General features: G+C 32.5%; 1 protein-coding gene across 7 annotated transcripts in view; it reads left to right on the forward strand.

The window, feature by feature from the left end:
• The window catches only part of CHD1 (chromodomain helicase DNA binding protein 1), an 81,747-nt gene that overhangs the window by 24,918 nt on the left and 34,569 nt on the right, over nucleotides 1-22,260 (forward strand). For all 7 annotated transcript variants that reach the window (XR_007476319.1, XM_033400603.2, XM_033400616.2 and 4 more), the window contains exons 3-22: nucleotides 462-663; nucleotides 1,699-1,803; nucleotides 3,079-3,143; nucleotides 5,077-5,226; nucleotides 5,365-5,639; nucleotides 6,678-6,903; nucleotides 7,089-7,189; nucleotides 7,625-7,803; nucleotides 9,052-9,179; nucleotides 9,860-10,076; nucleotides 10,738-10,827; nucleotides 11,704-11,894; nucleotides 12,599-12,787; nucleotides 14,109-14,271; nucleotides 15,131-15,283; nucleotides 16,975-17,046; nucleotides 17,502-17,651; nucleotides 20,191-20,339; nucleotides 20,707-20,803; nucleotides 20,923-21,018. Coding sequence is in view for 6 of the 7 variants with exons in the window: in XM_033400603.2 (XP_033256494.1) it covers nucleotides 462-663; nucleotides 1,699-1,803; nucleotides 3,079-3,143; nucleotides 5,077-5,226; nucleotides 5,365-5,639; nucleotides 6,678-6,903; nucleotides 7,089-7,189; nucleotides 7,625-7,803; nucleotides 9,052-9,179; nucleotides 9,860-10,076; nucleotides 10,738-10,827; nucleotides 11,704-11,894; nucleotides 12,599-12,787; nucleotides 14,109-14,271; nucleotides 15,131-15,283; nucleotides 16,975-17,046; nucleotides 17,502-17,651; nucleotides 20,191-20,339; nucleotides 20,707-20,803; nucleotides 20,923-21,018 (2,998 nt within the window). In the remaining variant the exon portion in view is untranslated. The remainder of the gene's footprint in view (nucleotides 1-461; nucleotides 664-1,698; nucleotides 1,804-3,078; nucleotides 3,144-5,076; nucleotides 5,227-5,364; nucleotides 5,640-6,677; nucleotides 6,904-7,088; nucleotides 7,190-7,624; nucleotides 7,804-9,051; nucleotides 9,180-9,859; nucleotides 10,077-10,737; nucleotides 10,828-11,703; nucleotides 11,895-12,598; nucleotides 12,788-14,108; nucleotides 14,272-15,130; nucleotides 15,284-16,974; nucleotides 17,047-17,501; nucleotides 17,652-20,190; nucleotides 20,340-20,706; nucleotides 20,804-20,922; nucleotides 21,019-22,260) is intronic.

Below are 22,260 nucleotides of genomic sequence, written 5' to 3' on the forward strand. Positions count from 1 at the left end.
GATAGAACATAAAATGTAAACCTGAAAACAAGTTGAAACTGTAAATTAATTTGTTTTCTACCTTTTGCTATGAGAATTTTTAACACATTTAACCTTTTCTTCACAGAATTCATTCTTTATGTTTACTACATCAAATAGCCTTTGAAAGATAGGGACTGCGGCTTAAACTTTTTGTTTTCCCAACTTTCTAGCCCAGGATTCTGTACTTGGTAGGTTTTGTTCATTATCTTGGAGGAAGATTGTGATCTGATTGCTTGTGTTTTATCCCAAACTGTACTAAATCTATCTAGTATGTCAGTTATTACCAGAGATTAACATTAATTCCTTTTCTATTTGTTTGGTTATAGACAGTTGACATATGAACTAAACAAGGTTTAATGATTTGGGGCTTTTTGCTGAGTTAAGAAAAACTAAATTTTTTAATGAATTTTGTTTGAAATCTGTTTATTTTCTAATTGTAGCCAGTCGGATGATGATTCTGGGTCAGCGTCAGGCTCTGGATCTGGTTCAAGTTCTGGAAGCAGTAGTGATGGAAGCAGTAGCCAGTCAGGTAGCAGTGACTCTGACTCTGGATCTGAATCGGGCAGTCAGTCAGAGTCTGAGTCAGACAATTCCCGAGAAAATAAAGTTCAAGCAAAACCACCGAAAGTTGATGGAGCTGAGGTAATAAATAAACTATCCAATGAAAGGTAGATTTCTTGTATTACTTTGGGAAAATTTATAGCTTTAGTTTAGAGCATTCTTAATCTAGCTTTTAGAAAATGTTGATTTCACATATTAAAATACACTTTAAGTGATTCTCAAGCTTGTGGTTCAGTATCTGTGGACTGATTGGCTTGGAAGAGAAGCAGTCTGTAACTATATGAACACATACAAAACTTTGTAACTATACAAAACTTTGTAACACATATAAAAATGAACACATACAAAACTTTCTCTTTTTGAGGCAGAAATTGTTGCATAAACATTCATTGTCTCATGGATAAAAATGTAAGGCTTTGTGAGGTCTTTTTGTTAATCTTACAGTGTGATCTCTACTTTCAAGATCTTCAGAGGAGATACTTTATTGCAAATAGGAGATTTTAATAGAACTCTGCTTCCTTGAAGATACATGGTAGAATCGGCTAAGGGCCATTCTGTTTAAAAAAGGCTATTACAAGATTTACTAAAACTTGTCTATACCTCAGAATAGTGTACAGTAGTGTTACTTAGAATACCAGTCATGATAAGATGCTTGGGCCAGAATATACATACATCTTCCTTCATTCAGGAAGTCTTGCTACCAAAAACAAACAAAAACAAAAAGTCAGTTGAACTAAAACTGTGCTTAGTTGATTTGCATTCTGACTCAAGCTCTTCATCTTCATCTCACACCAATTAAAAAAAATAGCAGCCGCACTTTGAGTAGCACTGGTGTCGTATATTATCACATCTTTTTTGAAAATAATAATCTTAATACCAAAGAACATATTGATTGTCTGTGAAACTCAAAACACCATAAATTATTTATATACAACTAAAGCTCAGCATTTTATTTTAATTATATTGCAGTAATATTGTATTATGTATAATGTAAGAAAAATAGTCTTAATTTATTATTTGGAGGCAGTGAAAATGTTGGTACAACTTTTCAATAAATTAACCTTTTTCCAGTTTACTCAAAACTTTGTTCTTCACTTGTTTATATTTCTATTATAGTTTTGGAAATCTAGCCCTAGTATTCTGGCTGTTCAGAGATCTGCAATGCTCAAGAAGCAGCAGCAGCAGCAACATCAAGCTTCATCTAATAGTGGATCAGAAGAGGTGAGTTTTCATTGTGAAAACTCTTATCTGAAAAGTAGACATGATATGTAATCATTTAGGTAGTAGCTATTTATGAAATTACTAGAAACAGTAAGGGTTTTAAAAGGATAGGAAAATAACTAAATTTAAATATGTGTATCAATAGCCTTGAAATGTAGACATATTTTTATCCAAATTTCCTCTTGTTTCTAAAACAAACAACAGAAATTTGTGTGCATTTGCTCATCACAGCAAAACTAGAATAAACTAAATATGAATACTAGGAAAATACACATACACAAACACACACATGTATGCACTCACATATATGAAGAAATACCATACTGTTAGATCATATTTGTACAGAACATTAATAAGAGAATTCTCAACATGTTTTTAAAAGAATAGGCTGCAACTGTAAACAATGTAGTTCCTGTGTGCACATGAGCACACATGCAGGTATGTTTGCACAAAGACATTCAGGAAGAACTGTAGGTTTCCCCAACTATCCGAAAGTAGAGTGTTCCTTTCCTAATCCAAATGGTGTAAAGCAAAGAAGCTGTTTCCTTAGGACACATCTTGCTAACTGTTGTGCAGAATAAACGGAGATAAAGCACAGATGCTCACAGACACAGTTCAGAATTATGGCAGCTAGTGCTGAGATGCAGAGTGTAGTTCCCAGGGAAGGAGCTTGGAGGTGCTGTTCTTGCTGCTCCGCATCCTTGCTGCCTCTATAACAGCTCTCTGCAAAACAAATGCTGAATGCTGTTTTTGCTTTTTTGCCGGTTTTTGTAAAAGTAAAAATTCTCTTTGGATTTTTTTCAGTTAGTGAAAACAGGTACCAATGAAGGTTTTTTGTAAAAGTGAAGTGGTAGAAATTGAACTTTCAAAGAGTGGGGGATATTTGTGTATCAAAAACTGCCTGATGAGGAAGAAAAATATTAAATGAAAATTTGACATACCAACAATTAGGATTCCTTTTTGAGGCCATACTAGGCAACAGTAATAGTCTCCAGAGCCAATAGATTATAAGATTTTATACAAAATGCTGGCATTGTGATGTTTACCTAATTTCACTGGCTGTTACATATTTGCAATAAAAATGTTATTAATTACTTTATGTGCTAATTAATGGTATAAACATAACATGAAAAAAGAGCCTTTATTATTAAAGTGAATGTTAATAAAAAGTAATAAAAGTAGTAAAGTAATAAAAAGTTAATAAAAGTAATAAAAATGTATTATGGTTAAATTCTAATCATTAATAACATTAACTTTATATATTTTTCTCTACAGGATTCTTCTAGCAGTGAAGATTCTGATGACTCATCGAGTGAGGTCAAAAGGAAAAAGCATAAAGAGTATGCCGTTTTGTTCAACTGATTACTTTTATATCAAGAAAATCCTAATGATTTTGTATTTCTTCCTTTATGAACAATTGTTGCCAAAAGTGAACTTCTTGGTTCATGGCATTTTATTAGGTTAATTTAAACCATTAATTTTTAACTTTTATCTTTCTGTGACAACCTGAGTTTTTTGTGCCATTTGTTTATCTCCTATAACCCCTCTCCTCTATATATTTTTAAACTTCAAAGATCTTCTTAGTCACAATATCAGAAAATCTTGATAACTTGAGAAACCTATATAGGAGTGTAGGGACCAACAGATGATAGATTTTAGGTGATTCTGATGTTAATAGCTATCCTTACTATTTATCTGCACATGAAATTTACTTCTTCTGTAGAACTCATTTAGAAACTCACTGTAATTTCTTAAAGATCTTGACCCAGGAAGTGTTAAGAGTACCTCAGATCTCAGTTCCGATATTTTAGATGGTCTGAGGTTTTTTTCCTCTTGTTTCTCATTGTTCCATTGTCTTGTCTCTTATTTTTCTCTTTGTCTTGGGTATTCTGCACTTTCACTTTGGTGCATCCAGCTTTGGATTTGTTATTTATTTATCCCACTTTATGCACTTTATTTTATGCTTCTTTAATGTGAAGATTCATGAGTTTTACTAGTTTCTGAAAATTCAGTCATTGTATCTCTAGGCATTTTCTCTTTCCCATTCTGTAAATCTTCTCTGTTACTACAGTTAATAGATATATATTGTATCTGTCTTACTGGATCATATCTATTGTATATATTTGTTGGATCATCCATCCTATCCATGAATCTTACTGTATCATGTTTTTTATCCTTTTATTGCTATGCTACATTCTGGCTGATTTCTTCATATCTGTCTTCTGTTTTACTAAGTGTATTTTCAACTACTGTGTCTCATCAACTGTAACTCTTCCACTGAGTTAGTAATTTCTGAACTTAGCATGGGTGCAAGCAAGAATATTTTAAAACAAAAGTAATTTGGGATGATGGATAGATTTGGTTGGATATAAAAATCATAATATTTATTATAAAAATGTAAAACGGAGACTTTCATATATGCTGGCTGTTGCTATTGTCTAATGTGCAAACTCTGAAAAAAAATCTCAAGATAAAAAAATTAGCTTCTCTATTATGTTTTTTATCATAAACCAAATTTTATCATGTGTGCTTGCTTTTGTAACCCTTAACACAGTCATAATTGATGCAAGCCATGCAGAGCAATGGAGTAGCACAGCAGCTGTGAGACAGGATGTAGTGTATATGTAAGAACTTAATGTGTATCTTTCATTTGAAGTTTATATTATAGCAGAATATTAACAGTGCATCCAGTATTTTTTTCTTTACATGTTAATTGGAATTAAATAGACTAAAAATAGTAATAAAGTTAAGGTAATAATTGAATGTTGGTTAAGATGGAATTTTTTGTTTGTTTTTGCATTTTCTGATACCTTATTTTAAGCTTCTTGATGAATGTGTTGTATTTTAAAAACCATTTTTGAAGAGTATGTTTTTAAAAGTCACAATCTCCAGAAAATTAAAGGGATTAGAATCTCTTTTTGAAATGGCAAGTATAATAATTATACAAGGTTTTCAAAATTAAACACTGTGACTCTTCAAATTAGCATACTGTGTTTTCATCTATACTAATAATCAAAATAGATCCACTTAATTTGCCTTTCATTGAGGTATAACTAAATAATTAACAGAAAACTATGGAGTTGGAGAAATCTATGAAGAATATTTTCTAACATTTTTCTTATTCTATAGACATTTGAATATTTTTATAATGGTGAAAGCAATATTTTTGATATCAGCTGGAATGTAATTTAGCCTGATTATTTTTATATCTTATCAGACATAATTTGCAATATGATAAGTATGAATAACATCCTTTATATATTTTACATACAGTGAAGATTGGCAGATGTCTGGGTCAGGATCTCCATCTCAGTCTGGTTCAGATTCAGAATCTGAAGAAGAAAGAGATAAAAGTAGTTGTGATGAAACAGAATCTGATTATGAGCCAAAAAACAAAGTTAGAAGTAGAAAACCTCAAAATAGGTAAGTATAGTATGTTCTTGGTTTGATTCTGAAAATTGTTGGTTATGGAAGGTATTCGTTCTTTTTCTCACAGTTTCTCAAATCTTGTTTTTATGCCAGTATTTCTGTAAAACACCTCTCTCCCCTGGTCTTCACTAGATCTAAGTCAAAAAATGGAAAAAAGATTATTGGACAAAAAAAGAGACAGATTGATTCATCTGAGGAGGAGGAGGAGGATGAAGAAGACTATGATAATGATAAAAGAAGCTCTCGTCGACAAGCAACTGTCAATATTAGCTATAAGGAAGACGAAGAAATGAAAACAGATTCTGATGACCTACTTGAAGTCTGTGGAGAGGATGTTCCTCAACCCGAGGAAGAGGAATTTGAAACAATAGAACGGTTTATGGATTGTCGGATTGGGAGAAAAGGAGGTATTTTTTTAAAAAACATTTATTTTTTGGTTGTTTCAGTAATATTTATTAGAGTAAAGTATTTCTTGAAGGTTTTTCAACTTTGAAAGCCAAGAGGGTGGATTTTTTTCTTATTTGCTATAAAATATACTTTGCTTAGCCTGAATATTTTCTTCCCAGGAAGTAGCCATTTGATCTCATCATACGTTGCGGATATTAGGGAATTTTTAACCTGTGCGTTTGAGTTTTTCTGTTACCATGCCTAAATACATGGTTGTTTTTAAAGTATTTTCAATTTGACATATGGTTTGGTTTAAAACTTCTTTCTTCTATCTCAAATATGTAAGTTACTTTTTAATTACCTTGACGTACATTTTTTTCCTTTCAGTTTTTTTAAGACATAAAATATATGTCTTAATATATTAAGACATATATTAAAACATATGTCTTAATATATGTATATATAAAATATATGTCTTAATATATGTATGTCTTAAAATGTATGTCTTAATATATGTATATGTAATATATGTATTATATGTATATATGTAATATATGTATATGTAATAATATATGTATATGTACATGTATATGTATATGTATGTATCACGTTTTTTTAAATCCAGTTATTTGTCAAGGGACACTTATGCTCTTTCCAAAGTGTCTTAGCTATTATAAGTAATGCTACAATGAACATGGGGGTGCAGATATCTTTTCCACATAGTGATTTTGGAAATGTAGTTTTCAAAGATGATTTTTAGTTATTTTAATTTATGTTTCAGTCGTCAGTTATCATATATTGCTGTATGATCTCATGTGAGCTGCTGTCCTTCTGACCTTTTTTTCTAATTTTAAAACCGAGGGAATTAAATTAGATAATCTTTCTGTTCTAGAATTCAGAGTTTCTTTTATAAATGTGTAATATAATTTCCCATAAATTCTTACACCCTGTTTTTTATTTAAAAGAGCATATATTTTTCTATTTATATTCTTGAATTTTTGAGTTGAAATGCTTCTATAACAGAATTATATGGAATGTATTTGTGCTTTTTTTTTCAGCTACTGGTGCTACTACAACCATCTATGCAGTTGAAGCAGATGGTGACCCAAATGCAGGATTTGAAAAAAACAAGGAACCAGGAGAGATCCAGTATTTAATTAAATGGAAAGGATGGTCACATATCCACAATACTTGGGAGACAGAAGAAACCCTTAAGCAGCAGAATGTTAGAGGAATGAAAAAATTAGATAATTATAAGAAAAAAGATCAGGAAACAAAAAGATGGTATGTTTTATATTAGAGTTAAAAATTAATGATGCTTAACTTTATTTCTTTTTCAGTTTCTTCATTATTCAAACTGATTCACATGATGAGTGGCAAAATGGGAGATTTTGTGCTACAGATGGTGTTTGGGGGATGGGTTATTGGGGGAGATTTTTACGTCTGTTCTTGGATTAATAATCTTTCAGGTTGAAAAATGCTTCTCCAGAAGATGTGGAATATTATAATTGCCAGCAAGAACTTACAGATGATCTCCATAAGCAGTATCAAATAGTGGAGCGAATAATTGGTTAGTAATAAATGATTCTAATTAAACATTTATCTTTCCATGCTTGAAGTCATCTGAAAAAAATCTTAAATTTACTGCTTACACATCAAATACAGTAGCTTGCTCTTACTGTAATAATAGGGGCTTCCCTGGTGGTGCAGTGGTTGAGAGTCCGCCTGCCAATGCAGGGGACATGGGTTCGTGCCCCGGTCCGGGAAGATCCCACATGCCGTGGAGTGGCTGGGCCCGTGAGCCATGGCCGCTGAGCCTGCGCAACGGGAGGGGCCACAACAGTGAGAGGCCCGCATACCACAAAAAATAAATGAATAAAAATAATACTAATAGAGCATTGTAAATCAGATGGCTAATTTTTACTTGTATAGCTTTTAACCAAAAATTATTCCTTGGATAAGATTCAGTGTAAAAAGTAAAATAAATACCTGATTTATCTCACAGCTCATTCAAATCAAAAGTCAGCTGCTGGCTATCCTGATTATTATTGCAAATGGCAGGGCCTTCCGTACTCAGAGTGCAGCTGGGAAGATGGAGCTCTCATTTCCAAAAAGTTTCAGGCGTGCATAGATGAGTATTTCAGCAGGAATCAGTCAAAAACTACTCCTTTTAAAGACTGCAAAGTAAGTATTGTTTGCCATTTTTAATTATTGAAAATATATTTATGCATCATAAATATTACAAGCCTACATAGAGAGTTGGATCCTGATTTCACATAGGCTAAAGGAGAGAACTGCTTGGATGGTAGGTCTTACAGGAAATGATGTTCCTGTAATTGCTATTCCATCTTACATGTGGCACTGTCTTTTAGCCTTGTTGAGTGAATCTGTATCAGAAAGATAATAAATTGGTGGTGGTAGTTGTGGGGAGTGGGTTAGGGAGATCAAAAAGGGAAAATTCCTTGGAAACTAGATGTATATGCTTGATTTAAAAGGTAGTGAAGGACTTCCCTGGTGGCGCAGTGGTTAAGAATCCGCCTGCCAATGCAGGGGACACAGGTTCGAGCCCTGGACCAGGAAGATCCCACAGGCCACGGAGCAGCTAAGCCCATGCGCCACAACTACTGAGCCTGTGCTCTAGAGCCCGCGAGCCACAACTACTGAGCCCACCTGCCACAACTACTGAAGTCTGTGTGCCTAGAGCCCGCGCTCCACAACAAGAGAAGCCACCACAATGAGAAGCCCGTGCACCGCAATGAAGAGTAGCCCCCGCTTGCCACAAGTAGAGAAAGCCCACACACAGCAATGAAGGCCCAGTGCAGCCATAAATAAATAAATAAATTTATTTATTTATTTATTTATTTATTTATTAAAAAGTAGTGAATATTTTCCGTGATGGTAGGAAAAGAGGGATGTCCCCATAAGAAAGTATCCAGGACTACCTTGCCTAATATAATATCTTTGTACTTAAAATTACTATTAGTAATAGTTTGGGGTCTGTACTACTAGAATTTGTTTTCTTATTACAAGATGGAATTAAATTCATAATGGTAATTTAGAAATCAGAAATCAAATGGGAAGTTAAACCAGTTTTATGGTTTATTTCTAGGTCAGTGCTGGAGCAATGGTTAAATGAATGAGTTTAACATAGCTTTTGCTTGTGAAACATGTGAGACCCAAGTATTTCAGTAAGAACTTATCTATCATTTTATTCACAAAAGAGAGCAAAATATTTTACTTTACATTGTTACAGTAATAGAAAACAGTCTTCTTTGACTGAATCCTCAGATATATTTTGAGTCATGGAATTTCTGGGCTTGATGATTTGAAATGAAATTTTAAAATTTATGGTAAAAGATAAAAGATCTTCATCTTTTAATATGATTTCTTATGTTTAAGAATTCTTCATATTAACATTTATTTCTACTAAAGGTTTTAAAACAAAGGCCAAGATTTGTAGCCCTGAAGAAGCAGCCATCCTATATTGGAGGACATGAGGGATTAGAATTAAGAGATTATCAACTGAATGGTTTAAATTGGCTTGCTCACTCTTGGGTCAAGTAAGTATATTTTGAATTGTCTATTATAGAGGGTAAAAATTTTACAAATACAGGGTTTGGAAAAGATTTCTACCAATGTAAAGAATAAGACCCTTTGGTGTTTATATGCAGGTCTTTGAATTTCCAATTATATAAACAGTACTTATTACATATTAAGAAGAAAGAACCTTTTGATCGTTGCAGTATTTAAATAAATTTTTATTGAAATTGAAATCAGAATATGTATACATTCTGTTTCACAGTAGTTCTGGACTATTTCTCTTCCAGTTATTTCTAATATCCATTTAGGCCTCTATTTTTCTTTCCTCTCTCCTATGTCCCCTACTCTGTTCTTGGCAATAGAGGTGACTGAGGTGCAATTTTTTAAAAAAACTACCATAGCTGTAGTTTTATCTGGGCTCTACCACTTGTGATGGGTTGTGTTCTTGTCTACATATCTGATTATAGGTAATGCTGTTAATCTTTTAGCTGCTTCTGGTCTAAAATGATAAACTCTTCTCTTACACTATTATAATGGCCTTGACATTTATTATTTATAGTTAATATAAGTGGCATATTATACATAATACTATCAGATTCATCTTATTTAACTTCATATAAACTTGTACATGGATTATGTAAAAAGGTTTCTTGTAAATTTGAATCTATTGCATACATGATTTTTGTTTTTAACTTTGTAGAGGAAATAGTTGCATACTCGCTGATGAAATGGGCCTTGGAAAAACAATACAGACGATCTCATTTCTGAACTATTTGTTTCATGAACACCAATTATATGGACCTTTTCTATTAGTAGTACCACTCTCCACTCTCACTTCCTGGCAAAGGGAGATTCAAACATGGGCTTCTCAAATGAATGCTGTGGTTTATTTAGGTGACATCAACAGCAGAAACATGGTAAGTTGTTCGTCACAAATTTAGAAATTTAGACAAACTTGTCTTTGAGGACACATCTTGATTTGTCTTTATAAAGTCTTAGTTTCTAGCATTAAGCTTGCCACACAGTAAGATTCAATACGTGTTTGACTGGCTTAATAAAAATTAATTTTTGGTTTAGTGTTACTTTATATATATTTTTTCCTGCCTTATTGAAAGTTTCAAATATACATGAAAGCCTACAGAAGAGTATAATAAATTACCATGTGCATAGGTCCAACTTCACAATTTTAACTCCTGCCAGTTTTGTTTCATCTGTACCTCTACATGGTACTTTCCCCCCAGTTATTGTGAAGCAAACCCCAGACATAATATTTCATCCTCAAAAAAAAAAAATCATTTGTGTTTCGTCAAATGAGAACTTCCTTCAGTAAAAAGTGTATATTAAAAATGTGTCTTTTTTTATAGAAGGTTTTGATATGCTGGAGTATTTATATTTTATTTATGATAAGATCAATGTAGCTTGTTGGACTATATAAAGAATAGTTAAAATTATTTTATTACCTAAACATATAGACATAGTTTTTTGTGTATTTTGAATGGATTTTATTTTAGATATTCAAGTAACAGTATACTTTTTTTTACTGTTTGTCTTAAAATTGTCTTTGAAATTTCTTGATAGATAAGAACTCATGAATGGATGCATCCCCAGACCAAACGGTTAAAGTTTAATATACTGTTAACAACTTATGAAATCTTATTGAAGGATAAGGTGTGTATTATCTGTGTTTCTCTGTTTGGTATACATCAGTTTTTCCTTTACCATATGTTGTGGATAGGATGAGAAGATAAATCAAGGGTCAGCAAATTAAAGCCTGTGAGTCAAATCTGGCTTATCTGTTTATTTTTTTTATGATCCTTGAAGTAAGAATGATTTTTACATTTTTAAAGTGTTGTAAAAACAAGCCAAAGAATATGAAACTAGTTTGGTGTAGTGTCTGTTGATTTGTGAAGTCTTTAAAGAGGAGGAAGATACTTAACAGGATTATGCTACCACTGGGTAAATGCTTTATACCTATTATTTAATTCTTCATAATTATTTTATAATATATTGCTGTCCCTATTGTGAAGAAAAGTCAATTCTCAAGGAAGTTAATGAACTTGCCTAAGGTCATGCAACTATTAAGTAGCAGAATCAGGTTTGTCTCTGTTTTAAGTCAGAGACCCACGTTTATATTAGTGGAGATACACAATTCATAAAAATTATACAGTAAATTATAACTACACTTGGAGTAAGACACTGTTCCAAATATATTTTCTCCAAATTAACATTAATAGAGGTTTCTACTGGGCTTAGGCTTAAAAATCTTCTGTAAAATTTTTAAATGATACTATAGTTTTATTTTCAATATGTAAGCTGGTAAAAAAAACTTTCATTTTATTATATTATACTTTGTTTTTCTAATGGCTCAGTTAGTCATGGAAGGAACTTTATTTTACATGTTGAGTTACTTGATTTGAAGATTCCAATAAATCTTAGAATAATACATAATTTTTATCTGAATATTAGATATAGGTTTGTTTTTAAATTTGCCCCATTTTAATGTTTCTCTCGAAATATTAACTGTGTTTTTCTGTTCATTTTAAGGCATTCCTTGGAGGCCTAAATTGGGCATTTATAGGTGTAGATGAAGCACATCGATTAAAGAATGATGATTCTCTTCTGTATAAAACTTTAATAGATTTTAAGTCCAATCACCGTCTCCTTATCACTGGAACTCCTCTGCAAAACTCCCTCAAAGAGCTCTGGTCTTTGCTACATTTCATTATGCCAGAAAAGTAAGATAAATTGAGATATACAATGTTACTGTTAGTTTTGTATGCTAAGTTTAGCAGGAAAATAATTAGTGTAGGTAATAAGGTCAGAAGGAGGTTTTATTGTCCCAAACATTGGACCAGGGATTATTAAGAAGAAAAGAAATGGAAATGGGATGGAATATTTCATGTTTGAAATAATACTTTAATTTTCCAATTTTGTAAATAAGCTTGAGCCACATAAATTACAACAGTTGATTTTGCCTGGGTTCAAAATATACCTTGCTTAAAAAATGGAAATGGTATCATTCTTAGTACTTAACAGTAGCAGTAACAAGGTGCTCTTAGAAAATTCCATTTTCTAAATGAGGGAAACCAGAATAAGTAAGGGTAAACAACTCGTCCAAGTTCACATACATATTTTCTTTGAATAGATTCAGAACTTTCTTTGAGAAATATTTTACTGATAATTACTCCCGTATTTGAAAATATTTCACCTTTATTTAACTCAAGGAAAGTCAAAAATTATTTATAAAACAACTCCTTATATTTTACCTCTATATAGATATACAATAGATTTCTTGGAAAGATAGTTATTAGAAGTGATTCATTTTAGCTAATTTTTTTTTTCTAAAAATCTGTACTTTGTTTACATCTGACTATCCTGAAAAATCTCAAATGCAATTTGACTCCTTTTAGTGATTCTTCCATTTGCTTAAATTTTTAAGGTTTTCTTCCTGGGAAGATTTTGAAGAAGAACATGGCAAAGGCAGAGAATATGGTTATGCAAGCCTCCACAAGGAGCTTGAGCCATTTCTGTTACGCAGGGTTAAGAAAGATGTGGAAAAATCTCTTCCTGCCAAGGTTGAACAGATTTTAAGAATGGAAATGAGTGCTTTACAGAAACAATATTACAAGTAAGCTGTAAACAGAGCACATGTTCTGAACATTTAATTGTATATAATCCCTGTCCTTTTCTCATCCAGGTGCCCCCCAGCCCCATTTGGGTCTTAGAGCAGTAACAATTCTTGAATTTTAGAATGGGTTTATTCATTGGAATATTGATTGAGGCAGAGAGATTTAATGGCATGTCCAAGATCATGGGTGACATAAGACTAAATAATTCATCTTATAACACATCATTAATTGTTTTTCTCTATTTCGTACTGTTACATTATGGAGGGTTTCTTTTTAAGTGTTAGGATTGCCATGATACCAAGGCATTATTATGTAATTATGATGATTATATAATTGACAGATAGAAGTAGAAGCCAGAAAAACAAACTTAGAACAAAATTTTAGGCTTCCCCTGCTTTTCGAAGAATGTTAATAATCATATTTTGTATAAATTATGTATGTTGGATCTATATAGTAACACTTCAAAGAATCAAAAAGAAATATGTGTCCTAATATCTGTTTAAACATTTAATTGCATAAAATGCACTGCTACATGCATTTGAATTCTCAGAAACATATTTTATGACAAATCTGTGTCATCCACTTAAAAAATACACTTATTATATAAATTTCACATTTTTATTATGGAAAATTTCAAACATATGCAGAATAGGGTAATATATTAAACTCCATCACTCAGCTTGGTTTTCAGCTCATAGCCAGTCTTATTTTATCTCTAGCCACCCCCACTTCCCCTATTTCCTGTCATTTTGAGGCAAATCAGATATAATTGTTTCAAGTCCCTTCGAAGACTAACTTTGTAAAAAGGAAGAAAATAAAAGATATTAGTCAAGTTAGATCATGGTGAGAGGAAATGTTATGTATAATTTGCAGTAATAAAGTAATCACATACAATTTTTCTCTAAGTCGCATGTGTATTGTGTAACTGTAATTTAGAGAAGGCAGTGGGGCTAAACCAGATATCCTCATGACGTATTAGGTACCCAGTGTAGTGAAATTTGTAGGAAGGTTAAGATAGATAATACAGTTGACCATTTTAAAAATAAATTTTTGGGGTAAGGGATTAATATACTATATTCACTATGTTATGTTAAGCCTTTACTTTGTATAGTTAATGGTTCGGATAAGAAGTTATGTGTTCTCATGAGTCTTATGAATGAGGTTCAGTAGTCTTGTGAACAGAGTTTGGTCCATTGTATATGCAGTTGAACTTCTTAATGGTGCAGTTTTGCTTTGGTACTTAATTGATTTTTTATGGTTTTAGAATTCATCCTGATAATTGTTCTGCTACATCATTTTCATAATCATTTTTCTAAACAGATGGATATTAACTAGGAATTACAAAGCCCTCAGCAAAGGTTCCAAGGGCAGTACCTCAGGCTTTTTGAATATTATGATGGAGCTAAAGAAATGTTGTAACCATTGCTACCTCATTAAACCACCAGATAATAATGAATTCTATAATAAACAGGAGGCCTTACAAGTAAGAATTTAAAAATTTTATAACTTTGTGGTAAAGCAAAATTCTAGAAAGGTTTATTTCAGTTTTAACTGAAAATGGCACAGTGCTTTAATATATTGGCTAGAAGTTCTCTTTGGTTAATGGTATATTTAAATAATGGTGCTGCTTATTTTTTAGTCTTTATAAAAAGATTTTAAAATTATAATTTATCCATTTAATCATTTTGATCATTTTTCTAAAAACAGATCTCTCTAACCATGGACTGTCGCACTTTATCCAGCAAAAACCCCTTAGTGTATTTTTCATTGTGGAAAAAATTCACTAATAGTGATTGTGCTGAATTCGTGACATGGCAAATGGTAGTCTTAAGAAGGGCATCTGGACCTTAGATCTTACATTTCCTATCACTTCTGGAAGACAAATGAAGAGTGTGAAGAAGGCACAATTGTCATCCAGCCATAGTAGTGCTTTGAAGTGCTATCAGTGACTTATACATATAAATTAGAATACATTTTCGCACTCTTTCAAGACCTTTGATTACTTAGTTGTTGCTTCTTTCAGTGTATTGTTTTTCAGCTAAGATTTTTGGAGAAATGGTGTAATAACTGGCAAATAGAGTGAAACAGTGCTTTTGTTTTTTTGTCTCCAGAAAATACAGCAAAAACCTAGGTGCTAAATGGCAAGGAAAATTTAGCTTAAGTCATAGAGCAAATTGATAAAGCTTCTAGAAAATTTCAAAAACTGAAATAAACTTTCCAACATTATGAAAATTTAAAATCTCAATTTAAAATAATTAAAGAAACAGGTGTTGGGCATTTATTTCATTTGATATAGTTCTTTTAACGCGTCATAACAGTTGTAATTTATTGTTTCCTTATAGCACTTAATCCGTAGTAGCGGAAAATTAATTCTTCTTGACAAACTGTTAATTCGCCTAAGAGAGCGAGGCAATAGAGTTCTTATTTTTTCTCAAATGGTGCGGATGTTAGATATACTTGCAGAATATTTGAAGTATCGTCAATTCCCCTTTCAAGTAAGCATTTCATTTTGTCTTTTTGGTTGATTTAAATTTCATCTAATTCCTGGGCGTGTTCTACAAAATTACCTTTGAAATTCTTTTGTAAATGAAGAATAGATTTTATATAAATCATACTCTGTTTAAGAAAATAGATCTGTTAAAAAAATTTTTGTCATTCTTTTTTTTTTTCTTCTTGACCTTATAGCAAAGCAGTCTTTCTTTTAAGTTTGTATTCCTCTCCTGTGTTCAAATCCTAAGGGGCAGCCTTATGTATTAGGCTTTAGTCTTAGGAAGGATAAGAGAGAGCAGTTCTTGTGAATGTTGCCAGGACTGTTGCAGATTCTGAAGATTATGAGCTCATAGTTATTCTAATGCATAGTTTGCTGAGTAAAACTTACATGACTTTAGAAAATATACCAAAGACCAAAATGGGCTTATATTCCGTCTATTCAATATTTATTTTGAAATTCATTCAATATAATTACAGCTAATATGAATGAGTGTTTAATATTAGAGTCAGTCTTAGCACTTTACTTTAGTCCTTAGAGCAATTTTATGAACAGTACCTGGAACATAGCGAACACATAGCATATACAGCTAATAAATGATGTATATTTAATACAGGCAGTAAAATAGAAGTAGAATTATAATGATGAACCTCAATACACATAATCCCTGCTCTGTTGGAGCTTACAATCTGGTGTGGGAGATAGCCATTAAGTAGGTAATGACAAATGTAATGTTACAACTCTGGTAAGTGCTATGAAGAGCAGGTGTGGGTGATATAAACTTGATTGAGATACATGTAGTCATTTAGGGGAAAAAGTAGAAAGAGTGAAAGGTTTTACTAATTGTAATTTTTAGTGAAAAAGAAACATAATACTTTAAAAACTTTTTTGATTTTGGACATTCTTGTTTAGGTAATATTTAGTAAACACTCAATATGTCAGACACTGTGCTAAGTGTTTTACTATGTTCTCTAACTGAATCCTCTGTATGAAGGAAGTACACTACTTCCTCTGTCCATTTAGTGAGAAGGAAACTTACAAGGAGAAAAAGGCAAATTACTTGCCCAAGGCACCCATGAATACTCAGTATACTCAAATGTGGGCTATTCATCTAGAGCCATGGTGCCCCAAATCAGTGATTCTCATACTTTAAAACAGAGGGCTTTTGTTGGATCCCTCTCTCACAGTTTTTGATTCAGTAGGTCTGAAATGGGTCTCAGTAATTTGCATTTCTAAGTTCTCAGGCGACGTCAATGTGTTGGTCCATAACCACACTGGACTGTTTTTTAAACTGTGGGCTGTAACCCATTAATGGATCTGGGAATCAGTTTAATGGGTTGTACCAACTTTTTTTTTTTAATCATAAAATAATGAGGGTATATCACAGTACATTGTGTCATGAAACTTGCTTTGGGCATATAGCTGTATACTTCACTCACATGTAAAATGTATTCTTACAGTGGGTCTCAGGTAAAATGACAGCCAGTGCTATTATTTACTCTTAGCGAAAGTAGTTCCAGTGGTTAAGAGCACAGATTCTGGAGACAGAATTCCTGGGCGTTGCTTTCCTACCTATAAGTACCTTCTAGTGTTAGCAAAAGCGATGCTGCATTTTCATACTTAATTTCTTAATTGATTTTAATTCCTTTTTAAAGTTTTGATTCTGTTACAATGCAGTATTTTAATGTTTTATTCCAGAGATTAGATGGATCAATAAAAGGAGAGCTGAGGAAACAAGCTCTAGATCATTTTAATGCTGAAGGATCAGAGGTATGAATGCTTTCAAAATTGTAAATAAATTGTTTTAGTCATTATTTTAGTCATACATAACTTGTAGTTTTTTATTGGTGGTAGCCAGTTTTGATTTGCAAGTGAGCTTTTTAAATCAGTATTCTGTGTTAAATCTGAGGAATTTTACCCTTTTGTATCAATACTATTACAATATAGGACAGTTAGATTTGCTTCAAAATAAATTAGCCCACTTTGATTTAGAATTCTTTATGAATTGTTTATTATTCCCATATATATATTTGTATTTTGGAGTCTTGTTGATTGGTTTTGCTAGATGTTTATATATTTTATTAGTAATTTTTAAAACTACCTTTCAGTTTTATTGGTAAAATACTTTTTAAATTCAGAAATTCAATTGTAAAATTCTCACATTGATTATTCACAGTCCCAGTTTAGAAAAATTTAAAATTGCGCCTATTTGTAATTCCTTACAGGATTTCTGCTTTTTGCTTTCCACAAGAGCTGGAGGTTTAGGAATTAACTTAGCCTCAGCTGACACTGTTGTTATATTTGATTCTGATTGGAATCCACAAAATGATCTTCAGGCACAGGCTAGAGCTCATCGAATTGGGCAAAAGAAACAGGTATTCTTTTATTCTCCTTATTTTACTCTTTTATTTTTTTAAAGTTTTTAAAAAATAAATTTATTTTATTTATTTACTTTTGGCTGTGTTGGGCCTTCGTTGCTGCACACAGGCTTTCTCTAGTTGTGGCAAGTGGGGGCTACACTTCATTGCGGTGCGCGGGCTTCTCATTGCGGTGGCTTCTCTTGCTGCGGAGCACAGGCTCTAGGCACACGGGCTTCAGTAGTTGTGGCTCGCAGGCTCTAGAGCACAGGCTCGGTAGTTGTGATGCACGGTCTTAGTTGCTCCGTGGCATGTGGGATCTTCCTGGACCAGCGATTGAACCCATTTCCCCTGCGGTGGCAGGTGGATTCTAGCACCATCAGGGAAGCCCTATTTTACTCTTTTAGAATCTTTTTTATGATCAGTGTTTAGAAGTGATTTTGGTTTATCCTTCTGGTAAGATTGTTGGAACAGTCATATTGCTATTGAACAGATAGCGTACTGAGGAACTCAGATTTACCAGAATCACCTGGAAATTCTGACAGAACTGAGAAAACTATGCCTAAATAAGATCGTGCACTCTCTTTTGATCATAATTCAGTTTACAGCTATAGAATACAATGTTCTTCATTCAGTATATAAACTTTAAAATGTCTTCATATACTTATTTTAACTATTGAAAGAGTTTTGCTTAGTACATTGCTTCCTTTTTGTTAGGCTGTGTTTTATCCATGTGCTCACAAGATTCTCCATGCAAAAAAGCCATTCTCATAAGTTTTGTACAACTGTCTGGCACAGTTGTAATAGCCCTTGAGAAAAACCATCTGTCATCCTTTTGATGTCTTGGTCCTTGTACTTTTAATTCATTTACCTCCATCTACAGTAGTGTTCTCAGACTTCTTCAAAGTAGGAGATATGAGCAAGTAGCACAAAAAGGCACGTTTCATTTACTTTTAAACATTCATATTTTCTACTGAAAAATAAATCCATAATATAAAAGGAAAAAAATGTTTTACTCATATAATTCTTATAAAAGAGAGGGAAACTTGAAGTAGGGATAACAACATGCCAAGACAAATTATAGACTGTCAAAGATGAGAAAGTGAGGAAATAGGATATTCTCACAGGTGAGCTGGGCCTAATGTATATGTGAAAAGACAGCATATTCCTGTATTATGAATGAGATGGAGAAAAGTGATTAATTGCACTGAACAAGATACCTCCTATATTGAAATCCTCAACACATGGCTAGACTAAACATTCCACTTATACTACTTAAAGACCTTGGCTACCACATTTTCTAATACAGGATAGAAAATAGAGGATACATATTAGGAAAAGAACCAGTAAGACAAGATACTATAGAAAGCTGTGTGGTAGAACTCTGGGATGAATACCTAAATAAGATCACAAAATAATGCAATACAGATTTCTTACCATTGTGTTAACAAAAATTTTTAAACATAGTTATATATATGAAATATATTTTTATTATTAATGAGATAAATTCTTTACTATTTCATTATTGGTGACATATAAGATTCCTGTGCTTCATGTACTTGCTATTTTAGTAGTAGTTGGTTCTAAATCTGATCAAAGGAGTCTAAGACCTCCTTTTAAATATTTGCATGCAGCAACTACAAACTGAGTAGTTGTAAGTTACTAATACAGATGAGTTTTATTGGTGACCCAATACTATAAATGTTTAGAAATAACTTTTGATAAAGATGCAAATAATACAATATCCAGTTATCTACTGATTTATACAGTAGTTCCAATCCTGAAAAAATTAGTGTGTATTGTAACTTTGTAAAAACGCTTCATGTTTATATTAAAAGTTATAATTTAGACTCATGATAATTTAGAACGGTTTTTAAAAATCATTTGGAAGACTCAAAAGGCACAGGATAATTTTTCATTGAGCCAAAATGTCCAGTTTAATGAAGAATGCCTGGTATCCCAGGTCCCTATGCTCTAAATGCTGGTAAGCCCACCTAATCACTGAAAACTAAAAATGTTTCCATAAATTTTCATAATATCCCTATATGGTGGTATTGTTTGATATAGAACCACTGACTTTGAGAAGTAGGGCAGAATTACTACACATCAATTTTTGTCTATTTTGGAAAACTTTTTCTTTTTTTTTTAATGGCAGGGCTTCATCGTTAACTTGGCAGGTGATTTGTGGAATTTTGAATTATTGGAATGATGAAACATTAATCAGAATTAAGGGAACTGGTATAAGGTTGTCATAAGTTTATTACCATTCCCCCTCCTTCCCAGCTAAAAGATAATTTAAAAATTACTGTCATTCCTTTATAAAAAGAAAATGAAGCAAATAAAGTCTATTAACCAAAATGTAAGAAGGAAGGACATACTCTCAGTCTTTAAACTGAAGAAACTTAGTTTTATATTTTTTAATTTTCATATTGCTTTTGACCAGTGAAAATTTTACGTCAGATGAACATCAGTCTGTGTACCGATATTTGGGCATTTAACATTAGCAAAACGAATCCTTTTTACTGCACTTTAAGTTTCATCGTGTTTATCTTTACAGGTGAACATTTATCGTCTAGTTACAAAGGGATCAGTTGAAGAGGATATTCTTGAAAGGGCCAAAAAGAAGATGGTTTTAGATCATCTTGTGATTCAACGAATGGACACAACTGGGAAGACAGTATTACACACGGGTTCTGCTCCCTCAAGGTAGTTACTTTACTTAAAAAAAAAAGTCCTTTTAGAATCATACTATACTCATTTTTCTGAAATGTTACATAGTGTAAACAGGTCATTGAAGTACTATATTTAGTGTTATTTTTTAAAGCACTGAGCTAATTTCTAGTCAATGGCATACATTCAGTACATGGTTTCACCACTCTAGTTTTGTAATCTTGGGGGAAAACCCTAAGCTTCAAGTTCTTTAGTTTTAAAATAAGTATACTAGTAATGCTTCACTTATCTATGTCATATTAACTGTTGTAAAGGTGACTATGTCAATAACTCATAGAAGTGCTATGTAAATGTTAAATTTGTGACTGTCAGTGTTAAGTATTTTTGTTTGTCCTGATTTTAGTTCTACTCCTTTCAATAAAGAAGAGTTATCAGCCATTTTAAAGTTTGGTGCTGAGGAACTTTTTAAGGAGCCCGAGGGAGAAGAACAAGAGCCCCAGGTAAAACAAACAAAAACAAACTTGTCTCAAAATGTGTCATTTTTTAAGCTATAAATGTAAAGTATATTTATTTTAAAACATAAAGCATATTTAAAATAAAGATTTCTTTCTTATTTTAGGAAATGGATATAGATGAAATCTTGAAGAGGGCTGAAACTCATGAAAATGAACCAGGACCTTTAACTGTAGGAGATGAATTACTTTCTCAGTTCAAGGTAGTTTTCTTTTTTAATTTTTCTTTATAATTATATAAATTGATATGGGATGATTTTTTTTTGTCATTTAGTGTTTTATTCATCTTTTCTTTCTTTAAGCAGGATCAGCATGATAATCTAAAAAATGTTAAAAACATCTTTGTCTTAAAATTTGCTATGGTGTATAAAAATTTTTCTTTCTTATTCTGACAAACCAGTAGTGACCTGATTTGAAAGGGACCAAATCATTTATGAACAGTTACGTTTTCATGACTGAAGACTTTAGCTAATCTTTATTGGAGCAGTTTTTGACATCAGATTAGTTTAAGCATTATCACAACTAAGAAAACTCTCAAGTTTTCAAGTTTGACTCAAATCAGTCAGGCAAAGTAAGCAAAGTAAGCAGTAACACTGACAAATACCCCTGGTTAGGTGAGGGCTAAAAGGTTGCAAGGAGTCCTAAAGTCAACCAGCCTCATAAAGTGTGTGCCAGTTGTTTAGCATAAAGAAGCAGCTTCCTCTATATCCTAGCCATTTCCTACAACCTGAGGTTTTTAAGGGTCAATTAATGTCATTCATTCATTTCACACATATTTATTGTGCACCTGCAATGTGCCACACACAGACACAGCAGTGAATAGAAACTTGCAATTTTAATGGATCACCCTGCCTGCAGTGCAGAGGATTTACTGTAGTGGGCAAGAATTGAAGCAGGAAGAAAAGTTAGAAGACTATTTCAGTAATCCTGGTGAGAGGTAAAGTTTTCTGGAACCGGCACTCACTCTGGGTATTGTCTAATGAACTTTTGTTTTTTTAAACATTGTTATACTATTTGCTTTTAATTTGACTAATTGGCAATTTGAAAAAGTCACTGATACGTTAACTTGAATAAATACAGATTATGTTTATACCAGTGAGTTGCTACTCATACACAGCTGGCTTTAAGGCTGTCATTAACATTTAGATAGCATACATGAGAGAATAAGCACTATATTTTCAGCCCCATTCCTTGTATAGCATGAGCATAGTTTTCTTGTCTTTTCAGTTATCTGTAAGCTTTAATGTACTAGTATTGGCAGTTAGCTTTAATGAGTGCTTTCTGTGTACCAGACTCTGCACAGTTCTTTAAATGCATTATCTTACTTAATCCTCACAAAAGTTAGTGAGCTCTTACTAGCCCTCTGTTTTCAGAGTTGAATAAACTAGGGCTTAGGGAACCTAAATAAATTTATCTATGGTCTCAGAGCTCCTTGTGTCTTGTCA

The sequence above is a fragment of the Orcinus orca genome, chromosome 3 (genome assembly GCF_937001465.1).
Source record: "Orcinus orca chromosome 3, mOrcOrc1.1, whole genome shotgun sequence".
Taxonomy (NCBI): domain Eukaryota; kingdom Metazoa; phylum Chordata; class Mammalia; order Artiodactyla; family Delphinidae; genus Orcinus; species Orcinus orca.